The sequence below is a fragment of the Xenopus tropicalis genome, chromosome 8, assembly GCF_000004195.4.
Source record: "Xenopus tropicalis strain Nigerian chromosome 8, UCB_Xtro_10.0, whole genome shotgun sequence".
In the NCBI taxonomy this organism is placed as follows: Eukaryota; Metazoa; Chordata; class Amphibia; order Anura; family Pipidae; genus Xenopus; species Xenopus tropicalis.
Window position 1 is genome coordinate 87,178,529 of NC_030684.2, and position 18,292 is coordinate 87,196,820.

General features: G+C 38.5%; 1 protein-coding gene across 2 annotated transcripts in view; it reads right to left on the bottom strand.

Moving 5' to 3' along the window:
• tc2n (tandem C2 domains, nuclear) overlaps positions 1-10,945 on the bottom strand; it is a 32,000-nt gene extending 21,055 nt beyond the window's left edge. The window contains exons 1-6 of one of the 2 annotated variants that reach the window (XM_031891882.1): positions 10,786-10,945; positions 6,995-7,035; positions 3,953-4,065; positions 1,952-2,182; positions 592-762; positions 11-99 (exon numbers count right to left, since the gene is read on the bottom strand). In XM_031891882.1, the coding sequence (XP_031747742.1) occupies positions 11-99; positions 592-762; positions 1,952-2,182; positions 3,953-4,013 (552 nt within the window). In that variant the 5' untranslated portion in view covers positions 4,014-4,065; positions 6,995-7,035; positions 10,786-10,945. The remainder of the gene's footprint in view (positions 1-10; positions 100-591; positions 763-1,951; positions 2,183-3,952; positions 4,066-6,994; positions 7,036-10,785) is intronic. The other variant, XM_002933204.5, reaches the window with a different exon arrangement.
• Between the last annotated feature and the right edge of the window lie 7,347 nt (positions 10,946-18,292).

Here is an 18,292-nt window from a genome sequence, read left to right on the forward strand (position 1 = left end):
ATAGTTTTACCTGTATGTTTCGGGGGGATCCATTAAAATCATACAGAGTGCCAGTCACGCCAGGGGAATCAGTTACCTTGTTACTCCTTAAGTCACACACTGGCATTAAGAAAAGAAAAAAATGTAACTTAATGTAACCTCTAGAAACATCATATTGTTTAATGTCTTCTATGAACATACATGTACATTTCTGTGTATGGTATTACATGTATTAGATAATCTTTGCTAACACCCATGCTCACTTACATCACCAGTTTATTAATCCCACCCCTTCTACCCACTCAGTTAGCCTCCTGGCACTGCAGGTTTCCCTTATTAATCTTATAATGTTTTATTCTCTAATTCTGTTCATGGGACCTTTTAGGTATAAACGCACACTAATGGTACCAGCCACTCCATCTACGATTCTCACATATAGAGGACAGAAAAACCGCCATACTACAGCAGTAACCAAAGATATTCTAGCACTTGCAAAGCTACAGTTATTAGTATGAAAATGCAGTTCAGCAGCCACAGGGGTGCCACAGGTTGGACACTAAACATTGTGGTAGACACACCCACAAACGTGCATGTCCCAGCAATTTACCTTACCTGATCCATATAATCTGACAGGGTCTGTTTTCAGCTTTCCCCGCCTAATCATATCAGGGGAAACATGCTGCAGGACATAGCCTGGGTTATAAACGACATCATAGTTTAGATCTTGCTGATACATGGCTGAGAGCTCAGTTTTCCGGTCTGTGAAAGTTGCTCGAGCAGATCCTAAACACAAAACAGGAAGTCAGGTTAAAGAGTCCTTAGGGTAATAGCAAAAGCTTTGCAGACAGGTGACAAGATGCTTGGAATGGCTCTAATTGCTTTAAATAGCCTGGATTCACTGGCATACCCACAGCAGGAGACTTATTTCTTATTTCTCTTAAGTTAATGGTACAAACACCAGTGGAGGAAACACCTATCCACTATAATCATCCTTGAGTTGCAGAAGCAATGAAAAGCATAGCATCCACCTGCCTATGTGCACAAGGGGGCAGATTTATCAAAGTGTGGTATTAGAGCTTCCCCAATCTCTATTTATACCTATGGGAATTTTGAGAGGTTTATTTATCAAATGGTGAACTCTGACTTTTACGTATTCATAAATACACCTCTAAAAATTCCATAGGAATGAATAGAAAGCGGGGGAATTTTACTGTGGTGAGCTCTAATTTCACACTTTGATAAATCTGCCCCAAGGGGTGCATTGTGGAATGAAAATGCAAATCTATGCAGTTATGTGAGGAAATCCACCCCTCCTAAGAACAGATGGTGGATTCAATGCCTATCAGTTTGTCCACAACTTATTGCGAATCAGAAGAGATTGTAGATTGAAGTATTTTCTCCAATAATCTTTAATGCGGACAGAGAACAATGCATGTGCCATTGCCCTTAATCTCATTATTCGTGTATAGGGAATAAGGTACCACCAATTTTAAGGTAAAAGGATATCAGATGTCACCAAGGAGTTCCAAAACGATATAAAGGCACTTGCTTGCAGGCTAGGGTGATCAGATCACTTGAAAATTCAGGGATATATCTAATAAATGCATGTTTCAGGGCATTTACATTTAATTGCAATCAGTGCAGCCCTTCTAGCTGGAGTTTATAGGTGTGTTGCTAAATGTTCAAGTGATCTGGTAACCGTATTGTAGTCTAAGTGCTTTTGTACTCTAAAGTGATTTTTAAAATCCTTATGTATTAAAGGTACATTATTTCTTGTAACACACATTTTAGTGAGACGTATTACTTGTGACATCACTAAGCAATGTTTATAACTGATTACATCACTGAGCACAGTTTATAAGTATATAGTTATTGGATAGTCAAGCTGTTTTGTACTATACACATTAGATATTGTTTTAGAGAAATGTAAACATTTGCATTGGCATGACAGTATAAACCATTTTAGCAATACCTTTCAAGCCCTCCAGCTGGCCCGGATTTGCTGAGGCCTTGGGCTGTATATAAGATTGCTTGAATGTTGGGACAATGAATGGAACTTCTCTCCCATCAGATGGTAGCTTGGAAAGCAGATAGTCTTCTGTACACCCAACTTGTTTCTTTACAGAGACAGAGGACATAGGAGGAAGGTCAACAATATGGGAACCCTTCCTGGTGGGGTTGGAGCCATCCTCTTCATTTAGAGCTGCAAACAAAATAAAAAGAAATCTATAGATGTTCATACTCATTTCACAGTGGGTGCATGTCTACTGATTATCTATATCAGGGATCCCCAACCTTTCTTACTCGTGAGCCACAGTCAATTGTAAAAAGACTTGGAGAGCAACACAAGCACCATAAAAGTTCATGGAGGTGCCAAATAAGGGCTGTGATTGGCTATTAGGCAACCTCTATGCACACTATCAGCTTACAGGGGGCTTTATTTGGTAGGAAATCTTGTTTTTATCCAACCAAAACTTGCCCCCAAGTCAGGAATTCAAAAATAACTCCCTGGTTTGGGGGCACTGAGAGCAACATCCAAGGGGTTGGTGAGCAACATGTTGCCCCTGAGCCACTGGTTGGGGATCACTGATCTATATATTTGATTCTGTATTTCATTTACCTAGTCTGTGAGGCAGAGGTCTAACAACAGAAACCCTGTGGCATACGGAGGACACTATATTACTATACTATAATTACTATAATTGTACGTAACAGATACCATTTTAATGAAGACATGATGGATGAGGTACTTAAAAAATATTTTGCCTTGGAGTCAAATAAATTCAACTGACCTTACAGTCTTCAAATGGAGTTGATTATCAACAATTGTGATTGTCAAGACAAGGAATTAACCTGCCCAACAGAACAAGCTGTGCGACCTTGGTGGCCTGTCAGAGTACTGGAGGATCTTCTGGTGGCCCCTGTCCCTAGTGGACCCAATACAAAGATACATCTAACTGAGAATTCATGTTCTCTGGTGGGCCACTGGACACTGGCTATCACTCCTCTTCTAATAAGCACACAGACCCAAGGTAGTTTTCTACAGGTGCATCACCCTGTAATGGCCTCTATTACACTGAAATTAGAGGGGAAAATGCTGCATTGTGGGTAAAATAGTATGGTGACGGCATATGAAATTTGCACTTTGCACACTGTAGGTAAATGATCCCTTAAGGAGGACTGAAGCATCTCCAAACATGTTGCTATTTTGTATTGTAACTCTATTAGGAGGATACTTGAGGCTTTATTAGTTATTATTTCAGTGCTGTTGTTTGTTGCATGCACTATAACAAGATCTGCATATACATGGAACAAGAAGAGGTTACGTGCCATATGAAAGGCACAAAGTACAGTTGGATGTAAAACAAAAAATTAAAGCAATGCAACAGCATGGAGTGGTAGATGCTTGTTCAGTACAGCAGAGCACTCCTTTACTCCTTTAGTAAATAGCTGAGCAAATGTGGTGACTCCCATTAGCATGGCCTCTGAGTATACTCTTAGTTTGCAAAGTCTAAAGTCGGTCTCTTCATAAATATTGCTCTGAATAAATAGCAAGTCTGATAGGGTCAACAGGGAAAAGAAAATGCCCTTTGTATAGGCAACACGGAATAGAAAACCATCTGATTTAAACTAAGTTTGCCACATTAACATTTATTTATAAAGCGCCAACATATTCCGCAGCGCTGTACAATATGTGGGTTACATACATTGGACATACAGAGTAACATATAAAGCAATCAGTAACCGATACAAGAGGTGAAGAGGGCCCTGCCCAAAAGAGCTTACAATCTACCTGGATTGATGCCAATATTATTAATAGGAAAGGAATATATAAATATAGGATGAACAGTATTTTTTTCCAAAAAGAGGCAACACTTGATTGAACTAGGTTTTCAGTAACTTTTAGATGATACCAAAACTCCAAAAATTTCATAATCTGTAGCATTTTCTACTAGAAGGATCACTGTCCTACCTTTCCCCTTGTCACCTCGCATGCATGCCCTGCAGCAGTTCTTTATAAACTCTGTGGCCATTGTGCATCTGTGCTGCTGGGTCGGAGCAGAGTATAAAGAGAAAGGCGTTCTCCTGAAAAAACAAAAATCCTGAATTATGGCTCATCTTAATTCCTGATACAACATGTTTAGCGGGGGAAAAGTGGTGACCTGTTATGGAAAGTAGAGGAAAATATGTCTTCATCTTCCTCCTGAAAATGTATTTAAATGGATAGTGTAAAATGAGAATATTACTTGGCGCATTTCCCAGATTAACTAAAACTCTAACGTTTCTCATTTTTATCTTTTTAGAAATTTCAACAAATGTCTGACATTTATAGGCAGATTTATCAAAGTACGATTTTCGTACGTTTAAAAAGCACAATACAAAATAATTATATCAAATACAAATTTTTTGTATCATGCTTTTTAAAGTACGAAAGTTCTTATTCAAAAATGCGATAAAAATTAGATCTGATCGTATAATGGCCGAAAAGTAAGATTTTTTCGTATCGTATCTTAAAATGCAGGACAACCTGACTGACTTTGATCCTTCAGTGCATGATTTTGGAAGCCTCTCATAGGACTCAATGGCACTCTGTAGCTCCAACTTGGCCCAAGGAAAGTCACGATACCGAAGCTTGAATGAATCCGAAACTTTCATACTCACTGCAACAATACGATTTTGTTGCGCTTTTTGACGCAAAGTACGAAAAAGCTGCGCAAATGTACAAAAAAGTTGCAGAAAATACACAAAAGTTGTAACCTTTAAAAAAAATATGATTTTTTTGTATTTGGACCAGTCGTACTTTGATGAATGTGCCCCTAACTATAAAGTCTAAACTGAAAATGTATGTACAGAAAAAAGCTGACTTTATTATGCGACTTTTAGTGCTAAAAAGTCTAAATTGGTAAAAAAGAAACCCGACTGTTAGTAAATGACCCCCAAGTGTGCTTAGTGATGTCATCTGATGTTTTTCATAGACTGTTTATTGTACCTTATTCACTTTGAAAAAGGCTAGGCTGCAAGGCAAAATTTTAGCATCCGTAATAAATTTCACTTTCATCCTATAAGTGTGGACCCCTGTTTGTCATGAACTTTGTAGATACATGTGTAAACAGCACCTAGGCCTGATATATATACAGGTAGAGTGAATGGATGATTAAATAACAAAATTAATTTGGATTTCATGTTTGCAAAGGACTTTTGTTACACAACTTTTTATGTGTGGGTGACATGTCCTTTAATAATAAAAATGGTTCCTGCCTGCTTGCTGTGATTCCAAGACTGTAGGAAACAACACTCAAACAATTTATATAGAATAAATAAAGTTTAGTTTGCTCAGTTTACACAATAGTAAAGTTTTTTTAAATGATTTCTTAGGATGATAGGCTCCCCAACGATTACTCTGCCTAAAAGCACCGACAGCACAGGGGATGCAGAGAAGAGTTTGCTAGACAGAGGTGAAGGATTGGAAAGATGATCTAGTAAAACATTCTCTGTTCTTCCCACTTGGCATTTTAGAATAAAGTGAGAGGGGAAGGGAGAGTTTGTAAAAGAATCCCTGCTTTACACTTATGTAAAATGTTTAGTTTGGCACCTTCAAAATCATTCAGCTTGGCTATGTTAGGCTGGCATTGCAGCAGATAGTTATGGCTGAATACAGCACAGTAAGATAAAGTACTTGGGAACAAACTCCCAAATTGTATTTATTTCTAGTTCTTGCATGATGCAACAGGTGAATTATTAGTCAGGGAACTTTCAGGGAATGTGCATATGGCCACTTGCACTAATTCCTTATAGCTTTAAACGGTGCCAAAATATACAGTTTTATCAGACTTAGCCTCACAACGGAAAAATATGCACTTTTAAACAAGAAACATTCCAAAAACAAAACCTTTGATAAGAAGCTGAGATAACACTTTCTGTACATAAAATGTACCTAATATTTAATGTAAGATAACCAAAACAAGGTTAGGTATCAAACTGATATGATAAGAAAACATGAATATACTTAGTTGCATGTACCATATAATTCTCACTTTTTACTTATTGAATTGGGAAAATTACTGTCCTCCAATGCAAGAAAGAGTCTTATAAAGAAAATATTATATATACAGGTATGGGATCCCTTATCCAGAAAACCATTATCCAGAAAGTTTTTACAGAAAGGCCATCTCCCATAGACTCCATTATAAGCAAATAATTCTAATTTTTAAAAATGATTTCCTTTTTCTCTGTTATTATAAAATAGTACCTTGTACTTCATCCCAACTAAGATATAATTAATCCTTATAGGAGGCAAAACAAGACTATTGGGTTTATTCATATTTAAATGATTTTTTAAGTTATGGAAATCCAAATTACAGAAAGATCCCTTATCCGGAAAACCCTGGGTCCCAAGCATTTTGGATAATGGGTCCCATACCTATATATATATATATATATATATATATATAACATTCTGAATCATGGCCTTCTGGGACAGTTTAGTAGTAAGAAGCAAACTCAGTGTGAGAAATTAAAAACATACTGTACATGTAGATTTAAGTGGCAGTGTACTCCACAGATGTAAAACACACAAAAAATTGCTATATCTGGTGATACCTTTCTCTGTCCCAAACCAACAAGTTTCTGATCTTGCTTCATGGCAAGAGTGACTCTGTGTAATTAATTGCAATCTTTCTCTACCATTATTCACTAACTAATCCTTTATACATTAACAAAAATACATAAACTATTCCTCATACATTTGCATTCCTTATTCTGAGCAAGCACCATACATGAATGTTAGCTTCTTTGCTTTTCTGACCAAATTGTGATTCCCTTCATGATTAAATATTTTATTGCTGGTACAGATCCCTTTTGGCGTGTATTCTTCAAAGCTGGGGGTAGCAAATTACTTGTTGCACACTATAAGAATTCCAAAGGCTCTTTCGACAATGAAATTAAAGATCACTGCTTACAGGACAAAAAGATTTATTTATAAGCTAAAGAAGGCTGAAATAAAGTAATGCCATACCTGTTTTACACTGCAACAATGCTGAATATAAAGTTCCAGTTCTGTGATTAATGAAAAAGAAGATTTTCAGTAGTCTTGTACAGGAAAAAGACAAAGTTTGCTGGAGCTCTAGATAATCACTGTCCTTTTCATTTGGAAATTAGATGGTAACAGCATCCTCCCTGGCAGAGAAGTGACTAGCCTGGGAGTATTTTGAAGGAGACTGTGCTTCTATTCAGGTCTGCTGCTTTCAGCACTAAAGCTACTTTCTCATTGGTTCTGCCGGGACAATAGAGATTTCAGCAGATATATGGGTAGCCTGACAAAACGAAGATCTTTTATCCTAAGGATATGATTCTACTTTCTTATATCCTCTTTTCTTTGGTATGTAATCTACTTTACCAACAGGACTGTAGTTTTGAAATCTGCCACATTTGTACTGTGCTGTTTTAATGAAATACCAATTAGTTCTGCATAAATATCCAGCATCACATACACAATTTAAGGTGTTGACTATTAGAAGATGTTGTGGATGAAAATGGTTCATATTTGTGCAATTGGATAGAACTACTTAATGCATTAATCCATCTCCAAGTTTCCATCCAAGCATGCAATGTATTAATCCAAGTCCAAGTTATCATATCATGTCATATCACAAAAGGGAATAAAGATTCATTGTGAAATATGACAACAATATTTTCTGTTTGTAGAGCTTTTTGTTTGTTTGGTTGAAAGGAGATTTGTCTGACAAAGCTGATGTGCCTTTTCATGTAACAAATTAGATCCCTTAGTGGTCATATACAACAACGTTCTCCACAACATGGGAGGAAGGGAGTAGATCCCAGCATACATATAACATACAACCCACAGAACACTGGCAGGTGGGATGGGGAGAACAAAATAATTCAGCATTGAGTTCAAGTTCCTGTGCTCCACACCTAAGTTTCCCACAATTAAACCAGGGCCTATATTATTTTACTAAAACAGTGCACAAATCAGGACCCCCAGAGAGCCTTCCATTTTCTTATACCGAGAACTGAGCTTTTTGATTGTGATACCCTGGTCCCTGCAAAAGTATTTTTCTACATTTCATAAGCAAACAATTAAAAACATAAACAGCTTTATTCTCTTGCAAATGAAATTCACCTAAACCTACGGCTGCTTTTACCAAAACAAATGACTGTTTGCTCATTTTTGTGTCAAAGTGAACAAACAGATAAATGTCTAAGCATAATTAAAAGGATTATTGATTGGTAATTAAGTGCTCCTCTGGTCTGGGCAGTGCAAAGCATTATGGAGTGCTAATGATAGAATAATAACAGGACTTTTGTTTACATATTCCTTTGCAGTCTCTGGGACACAAACAACAGATATGTAACTTATGTATGGTACATAAATAAGACACAGGAGGTGCGAGCTTGATAACGTAGTCCCTGCTCGCTCCAGGTGTGCTACCTATATTTGGCCATACCTGCCCTCTGTATAAACACAAGACACAAAATATTCATATTGATTCCTTTAGTGAGTAAGAGTGTTATCCTTTTGTCAAAGGCATAGCTAATTCATTTGATACTGACAATGCTAAAACCGAAAGCAAACATATAATCAGGAGACTTTAAAGCATGGTGATTTCTTAATTGGCCCTTTTGTTGCTGCTTCCATATCCTGATGCTTGTGGTAAACAATGTTTACAAACCAGCTTTTTTAGGGCTCTGGCACACGGGGAGATTAGTCGCCTGCGACAAAACTCCCTGTTCGCGGGTGACTAATCTCCCCGAGTTGCCTTCCCCTGCCATCCCACCGGCGACAATGTAAGTCGCCGGTGGGATGGCACACGCGGCAGCGCGATTTCGACTAATCTCCCCGTGTGCCAGAGCCCTTAGGGTGAAGACACACAGAGCTACTAGTAAGTAGCAGCTACTTTTTCACAGCTACTAAATGCCAGAAAATACCCTCCCATAGACAATACTGAGAATTGCCTCTGATAAAACACACAGAGACAATTATTAGTAAATGATCAGCATTGTCTACTTTCGTAGCCATGACAAGTAGCTGCTACTAGTAGCTCTGTGTGTCTTCACCCTTAAACCGAACAAACATTGGCCTTTTCTTAAGTATTTGCAGTATCACCTTTCCCATGAGACTTCAACCACAAATGATCAAAATGAACTTTTTTTACCATATATTTTTCCTCTATATTATACAGGACATGCAAATTTAATTAATTGTTTATCCTGCTACTTACACATTCCCAGTACCTAAATACATGTTCAGATCAGCAACCATGGGTTCAACACATTTCCTTTCCACTTTGTACATTGCGTTCAGCAGTATGAGGCTAGGGGCATGACCAGTAGCAGTTACAGCTGTAAGGCTGGAGTGAATAGTTTTCTAACACAATAGCCAGAACACAGCTTTCTCCTTTGCATCTCTCTAAAGCTGGGCATACATGCACCGATATTATTGTACAAAACAAGGTTTTGTACGATATTCAGTGCGTTTATGGTGGATCGACAAGACGACCAATATCACAAAAGCTTCAGATATCGGTCGTCTCGTCGATCTTGTGGGACAAAAGATTTTGATCAGGTGCCGTTGAAGGCGTCTGAGCAAAATCTGCGTTTAGGGCTGAATCTTTAGATAGTGGTAGAATCCCTATTGTTTCTACCTCCATATCTGACGATTCAGCCCTGAACGTCAGTGGATGCTGTGAACGATCTTTCCTGCGACCTTAAGTCAGCAACTTATTTGTCTGTGTATGGAATATATCAATTGGGCAGGTTTGAAAATCCATTGTACAAGAAGCATATCAGCACATTGATCTGGTTTTTGTCAGATGGGTCTTTATATGTCTCACAATATGAACCGACAAGTGGATCTGACTGTGTATGTCTATGTTTTTCAGACCCCCCCCCACAGCTATAGCTATAAAGCCTTGTCAAAGGCAAGAAGCAGCAACAGTCAAACATCTAGCAAGAAATTAACGTATCCATACAAGCAATTAACTGAAACAATACCTAAAACCTAAAGCAAAGATTTTTTCCAACAGCTTTCTTTATATATTGTTTTAGGGACCTTAGAACTTAGGAAGTTATTAAAAGTGTCCCTTTAAGCAAAATACATTGTAAATGAAAAAGAGGCAAAATAATACTCCAAGTAAATATAACATGCAATAAAAATGATCAGACAAGAGTATTGTACAGTGACATTATTTTAACTACAGAAAGTATAATGAAACATACAGGGCTAATGTGATTAAATACTATAATACCCAAATCACAAGCTATTAGAAATTCAGAAATTGCTTATACAAATTAAGGGACTTCTGTTTTTACAGCAAGTTGCAGAAGTAGGTTGCAGCCTGGGTGTGACAATTCTGATGCTAAAATATTTTTTTTTCCAATTTTCTCTTTGATAAAGCAAAAAAAAGGTGGCACATACAATTCCATGCACCAAATTATGCAAATGTCTGTATACATTACACTGTTATAGATTTATTATTTTTGTGATCTCTGTTGCAGAACTTCAACTTATGTTATGCCAGGGGATGTAAGGGCTCATGTGATCATTAAGCACAGAAATGGGAGCAGAATTTATCCCAAATACATGCTTTGGTACATCAGGCATTTGCTAAATAGCACAATATGTGTGCAGATATGAGCATCTGATTTGAGACTGATTCTACTGCTTGCAAGTATTCTGCAATTCTGAAGAAGAATAAGCACATTCCATATTAGTGTTAACTCTCTCTCAAGAGAAGCTGAATCCCATTGCTACAAGCCAGAGGCCAAAGCACTCCTCATCCCACTCACCTGTCACAGAGGGGCAGCCCGGGTACTAACACTATCCTCAGCAGCTCCCTCTCCAGCAAACAGCTCGGAGACACTAGCAGAAGTGAAAGGAGGAAAGGCAGCGCTGGGAGGAGGAGGAGGGGCTCCCAGTAAGGAGACACCCGCAGGCACACGTGGAGGAGCCAGGCTTGGGTGGGTGCCAAGAGCCAGGGTGCCAGCTGGGTCGCAGGCTGAGAAACGGGAGGTGGTTGTCAGTAAGGTAGAACGATATGCGGAAACAAGGCTCCTGTGGCTGTACTGTATATGAGTAAGAGCCAGCGGGTGGTTTGGGGACAGCTGCCAGTCAGCTTGGGAACTCCCCAACTTACACCTAAGCACCTGCACATTATGCCCTGAGGGAAGGCACCCAGTGTAGCACCCAGTGACTACTCAATAAGGAAAAGTGGAATCAGGGGGGGGGGATTGCGAGTTTAGTTTGCTCCCACCTCAAAGTAAGAAAACACACAAACATGATTACTATGCGCAGGGTGGGACATTAATGCATTCTACCTTGTTCAGACAAAGCTGCCAATACATCTAAAGATCTGCTGGTTTGGTGCCTGATATGATCACCTATGCGCTGCCCATATTGGGCTGATCCAATCACTGACACTCAGGCAGTCAGGAGAGGACAACATTAGTCAATTGTTGGACAGGTATCTGCCAGGGAGGGCCCACACATGAGCAGACAAGCTGCAGACTGTGAAGAGGCTGAATGAGCATTTTAAATCTGCCCCAGTATGGCCAGCTTTGCACTATATGACCACATACAGGTCACACCCATACAGTTTGCTCTTTTTAACACTTTAGCTTCATGCAGTCAGTGGTCCAGTGTTGTTAGCTAGTATCTCCAGAATTCAATGAATCCAAGTTAATAGGGCTTGTGTTGAACATATTTGTTGCCTGTTGTTTTAATCACCAAAAACTGTATGTTAGATAGGGTAAATAACTGTTTATTGGTTACCTCATTATCTAGCTCACAAGAACTTTACACAACAACTGCATTCTCATTTTCATGGTGTAAAATGAGCCCTAGTATCCCCACATGCTTACCCTAAAGCTGCCTTTATTCATATATTTGACAGAAATTTACTTATCCCAGCATCATTCAATTTGCAAGTGCACCCTACCATTACTGTGTATAGTGTTATTCCCAATGCTCATGACTAAAAAAATAAAATATAATTTTACACTTATTTTTATCCAGAGTAGTGTAGTAAAGCAAAGTAAGCCTCCCAGAGTATAGTGGGGAGTGGCACACTCTGAGATGAGACGATAAAGCATTTCATGTAAAAGACATGGTTTTTGCCTCTTGTAGATTATAAATCCATTAACTTGTATCAGCGTAAATCCTAGTATCCAGTTACAAACATATGCAAATGTGCCTTTTCTTATAAACCCTTATTGTTTGACCTATATTCCTTGTAAAATCGCTTCTGATCCACTGAATAGTTGGCTGCATCCTGATGTAGAAAAATAATAATCCGCATGCAATTTTACATATTTCAATTCTAGAAATCACAATCTCTATATATACCACTGTTGAAAAATATAAGGAGACATCAGAACTTCATGACCAGTACCAAAGCACTTAATCTGCAGCTTTGTACTGTACCTTTATATGGTCATGGCACTGCTTGGTGACTTATAATATCCACATACTTTACAATAGAATGTATTTTATATGTACATGTAAAACAGTGTAGTAAAGCAAGCGTTAATCTTAATTTAAGGCATTACCAAATAAAAATGGATTGCTGCCAGTTCTTCTTACAACAGTGTACACATGTTGGTTTCACAATTTGATTCTTTTTTTTTGCATTTTTTCCCCATACCACACAGTCTTTGTGATGTAAAGGCACTTGATTTCATAATGGATGACAGTATATCTTCTTAGCTGGTAGTGGTTTTAAAAATAGGAAACTTTTATGAGCTGACCACAGTATATATTATCAAGGTGTCTTTGTGAATAGTCCATATTGCCTTATAAGTACAAAGCAGTTGAATTGGAAAGCTTACTAGTTAGTTGCTATGACTAGGGGAGTGAACTGAAATGGCATTTATTCACTGTTTCTTTCAGTCAGTTGCCACTCCTAGCTCTACGAGAACCAGAAACCATCCTTATTATAGGATTGCTATGGTGGCTTATGATTCATTTTGGGATTTAAAATGAGATTATGAGGCTTGCACTCTGAAATACAGAAAATAATATATATTACAAACAAGGCTAAATTCTAACATTCAAATTCTAAATTGACCTAGACAGAAGTAATGTAAGCAATGTTACAGGTGGTCTCTTTTTAATTAATTTTCCAATCTGCTGGATTAATAGGGTTAGTGGTACCCTAGCAACTTAAACACAATGTAAATTTGCAGGCTGTCTTAAAATACCACTTTCAATTTCATACTGAACATTTGGTTTAAGGTAGGTTCACTGACAATGTAGCCTGAGGTAATGGGTTGTTGCCAAAAGCTATGTCACCCTGTGTCTATTCACCACTAAAAAATGTGTCCGGGGGAGGTGGGGGATCCGGGGATGTTTAGTTCCTGTTATTGAGCTGTATTACTGTGGTGACTTTTTACTGTTTGTTCTGGTGATTTTAAAAGAATGAAAGCTTCACTTAAAGGAGAATGCAAGTCAAAATTTAAAAAGCATACTGCCCAATAGTCCTCCTATTGTTTAGTAAAAACCCCACACTTTTGGCTCACCTAATCAAATATTTACTCAGTCACACTTACTTCACATTTTCTAGAATAGGCAGCCATCTCTAAAAAGGTATTCTCCCTTCCTTTCCCTCCTTGCTTCATACTGCACATGTGTTTCATTCCCTCCCCCCCTCCCCTCTGCCAGATCCGCTTCTGATTGGCTGGTGGGTATGTGTAGCTCAGAACAGGAGACAGGATCAAGTTACACACATGCTCAGAGAATAGAAAGGCTGCCGCTGGCACCTACAGGAAGGGGAGAGAGATTTCAGTGATGTCACTGGAGTCTTCACACTGCTGAAGGCTGCCAGCACCATATCTCAGAGAAGCAAGCAGGGATCTGGGAATTTAGATATGCAGTAAGTACTTAAAAAGAATGCCTTTAGACATACTGTTAATTTATATTAACCTTTCATTGTCCTTTAATAGTATTTCTAGATATCCCTCCAACCCCCCTATCCAAACTGCACCAGTTTTTCCCCTAAATCCTTTCCTGTTGAATAGCAGAGCTGAATCTACTTTCCCAAGTGAATGCAGATATGGAGCATGCACAGTTGGAGCAAAGTCAAATGCGCATGCTCTGTGTCAGCAGTCACTTGTAGGAGAAAATTCAGCAGTGCAAGATGGAGCCTTGTAAACCTGATGTGTACTGTTTACAAGGAAGTTTTCAGGGCTGTCCAGAAATACTAACTATAACATTATGTGAGGCTTTTATTCTCCTGTTTTATTGAGTTTAAGAATAAACATAGAAAATGACACTCCCATGTAACTGTACGGTTATAGATAGATGATAAGTAGTAAATAATTGAGGATAGAGAATAATGTAAGGGGAATAAAATAACTTGAAAGTGGTAGTAACATTCAAAGAAATTTAAATGTATAGCAATATATCACTTGTCCAAAAGAAAAAAAAAATTCTGGAATTAGTGCTAACACAATCAGTTCCTCATTCTATAGATTGCAGCTCCCAAACAGACCACACATCTAAGAAGTAGGGTTTCTTATTCTGCAAAGTAGCTATACGTGATAAAAGCTTTATTGTGATTTATTGTGTAAAATAATTTGCTCGTGAGAGCTACAATCTCGTCCCATAGAGGCTGAATTATAGGGCAGAACCAAAATATTTGGGGTACCTCTATCACCACATCCTCTTCAACATAATGGAGAGCAATTAGAAAAAATCGTATGTAACTTAGCCAAAGTATGGTACCAAAACATTAAAGACTTTATATAGTTGTTCTGTCTGTAGACCATTTGTTGAGAAAATAAGTAGTAGTCCCAGTTTGAAATTTTAGGTTGTTGAGGAAGAGGTGGTTGATTGAACCCAGGGGAGACAGACTGGATTTTATTTTACAGAGTTTCAGTGTGTGGGTTGTAGTGGTGAATAATGTTGATGAGGCCATAGTGCTATTCCGGATGTAGTGATTGAGGTGACCTGTTCTGATTAATGCATTTTCAATGAAGCCCCACCAAGTTCCAGCAAATATTTGCGGAAAGAAGGGACCCCCAAACCTCCTGCCCCCGTAGGGGTAATTAGGATTGATTTGGAGATTTTTGTGATTGCGCTTATTCCAAATGAATTTGTGCAGAGAGATTGTATTTCTTTAAGTATTTCTGCTGGTACAGGTAGCGTCTCAAACATCTCAAGAACTTGGGTAGAATGTTCATTTTTATGGCAGATATTTTAACGAGCCAGGAGATACCATTTCTGATGTAAATTTTTAGTCCACTGTATTTCCTCTCAAGGTAACTTTGGCGATTTCAGCAAATCGCTGCGCTGCGTATGCCATCCCAGTCCCACCGGCGATTTACATTCTAGCCGGTGGGATGGCATTTTGGGGAGATTAGTTGCCTGCGAAAAGGGAGATTTGTCACGGGCGACTAATCTTCCCATCTGTCATGCCCCTTAAGGGTACAAAGTTGAATTTGTAAAGATCTATATATCTTGTGGTGATACCTAGATATGAAATTGCATCTGTTTTCCATTTGTAGGGAAAGGCTGATTTGAGAGCCTGAAGACTCTCCTGTTAGAGATTGAGAGGGAGGGCCTCAGTTTTACTCACATTAATTTTATATTTAGAGAGTATGCTATACTCGTCTAATATTTTATGGAAATTTGGCAATGATAAGAGGGTTTGTTTGTGTAAGCAAAACATCATATGCAATATCCCATTCACCTGTACTCCTGTAATGCTAGAGGTATTCCTAATGACTGCTGCCAAGGGCTCTATATTAAGTGCATATAGTAGTGGGGAAAGTGAGCATCTCTGCCTAGTGCCGTTAGATATTGGGATTTGATGTGCAGTTTGTCCTGGTAATTTCATTTAATTTAAGTACTATATAAGCTTTTGAGTGCCATGAGAAAGGAGCCACTGAAATTAAGATGTTGTAGGAGGGAGAACAGGAGATGCTAGCTCAGGCAGTCAAATGCTTTTTCAGCATCTAGACTTAATAACACAGCTTGGTGTTTTCTTTTGTTCAGTATTTCAATCAAGTCAATTGTCTGCCTTGTGTTGTCCCCTGCCTGTCTACCATGTATGAAACCTACTTGATCTTTTTAATCAATTTTGGGAGAAGTGGCGCTAAACTGTTTGCTAATATTTTGGAGAAAAGTTTTAAGTCCGAGTTCAACAAAGCTATGGGTCTATAACTGGAACAAAAGTTGTCCAGTAGGGGTTTGTATGCAGGAGATTCATGCTCGAGCTTGTTTGTCCTTGAGCTTTTTAGCTAAGAGAGTGTGTGGTTTGTCCCTGTGTTCGTAGAATTTTTGTCTATTCCAGATTATGGCCTTTTTCGCCTCTTTAAATTGAAAATTAGCGATTTGTTGGCGAATAGCAAGTATTTGCGTGAGAAGTAGTCTGGCACAGGTCCTATTGTATTAAGTTTCTAACTATTTAAGCTGTGTTCTGAGGATTGTTTGTTGCAAAAGGTATTGCTTTCTTTTCTGTGTGTATAAAGCTATCAACTGACCTCTCAAAGCAGCTTTATGAGCCTCCCATAATGTTGTTAGGGAGTCAACTGAACCTTCATTTAATTGAAAGTATTCAGTAAGAGCTGTTTCTATTTGTTGAAAAGTATCTGGATCATGTAGCAGTCTCATTGAACCACCAGTGAGATTCTGTGGGGGGGGGGGGTTAGATATATCTAATGTTAATTCAATAGGGGCATGGTCTGCCCATGTAATCGGACAAATTTTAGTAGAGAAATTTAAATGCAAGCATGAATGTGAAAATAGGAAATAATCAATTCAGGACTGAGTCTTATGAATGGGGAAATAGAAGGTGTATCTGTTCTCTAATGGGTGGTTAATTCTTCATGGGTCAAAGGAGAGTTGCCTGGTAAGTTTTCTAAATTCTTTGGATAAATGGTGTGCTGACTGGTCTTAGGATGGGTGGGATCTATATTTAACTTGGGAATAGGTTAAATTTAGGTCACCTCCAATAATTTGATATTACTTTTAGAGCATTTGGTAAGTAATGATCTCAAGAATTTAATTTGGTGTCTGTTTGGTGCATAGGCATTTAATAGGGGGATTGGAGTATCCTTATACTTTGCTAATAATAAAATATAATGCCCGTTTGGCTCTTTTGAGTGCCTGAGGCATAGTATACAGTAGGGAAAAAGTTAGATTGAAGGGACCCCTGCTGATAAAGTGGGTTTCCGGTTTCCTGGATTAAAGCTATGTCGGCTTTTTGGGCCCTAATACCAGATATCGTTTGGTAATACTGTTCAAACTTTTTGGCATTAAGTGAAAATAATTTTACCATTTTATATATTGCTTAATGTTGCTTTGATTGCTTTAGCATCTATGATTTGAGTATAAGTAATGTCTCTGTGTCAGTCAGGCTTTTTACATGTGACATAGTATACCAAGAAAATTGCCTTTAAGGCTTGAGGTTTCCAAGGGAGCAAACACGCAAGTGGGGTTGGAGGCAGATTTCCAGCTCCCAAAACTTGGGGGGAGGTGGAGACTCAATGGTCTATTTCATGGAAGAAGAGAAAGGATAATAAGGAAAATGTATCCTTAAGGCCATGATGTAACTTTAAAGCCAATAACATGGTGATCATCTGTACCTCAGTCTGAGGTTCATTCCATCATTCTGGGAGAGCAAGAAGACAGTGTGGATTTAGATGGGTCTGGGAGATCCAGGTACCTTGGTCCAATGAGGGGTCAGGACTGGTCTTGGCACAGATCCCCCATTACTTCTATAGGCTTCTTTTGGTTGGAGGCCTAGGGTTGTAAGTAGTTTAATACCCTTGGCTGGATGGGTTAGGGTGTATTTCTGTCCACAATGATTCACTATAACCTTAAAGGGGAAGCCCCAACTATAAGGGATCTTCCCATCTCACAATTGGTTCCCGTCTAGGGTAACTGGTGACAAATCAGTAAATAAAATATGTAATTCATGATTCTGGAACTCTACGGTAGCAAAAGCATAAGATTTTGCAAGAATTGCTTCTCTGCTTTAATAGTAGTGGAATCGCACGAGAGTATCACATGGTTGTTTAGAGTCAGGGGGTTTAGGGGCTAGAGATCTGCGTACATTGTGTAGTTTTCAAAGAGTAGCAGGCATATGAGGGCAGAGATGTGTAAATAAATCTGTTAAATATGGTGAGATTTCCTAAGGTTCTATTTCTTATGGTATGCCCCTGAGTCTCAGATTTTGTTTACGGGACCTATTCTCCTCACATGTATCTTTAAGTTGTTCAATTTCCTCCCTGAGTAATGTGTTTTTATCTTCCATATTTGCTAACCTCTGTGCTATGTCGTCTGTAAATGGCTCAT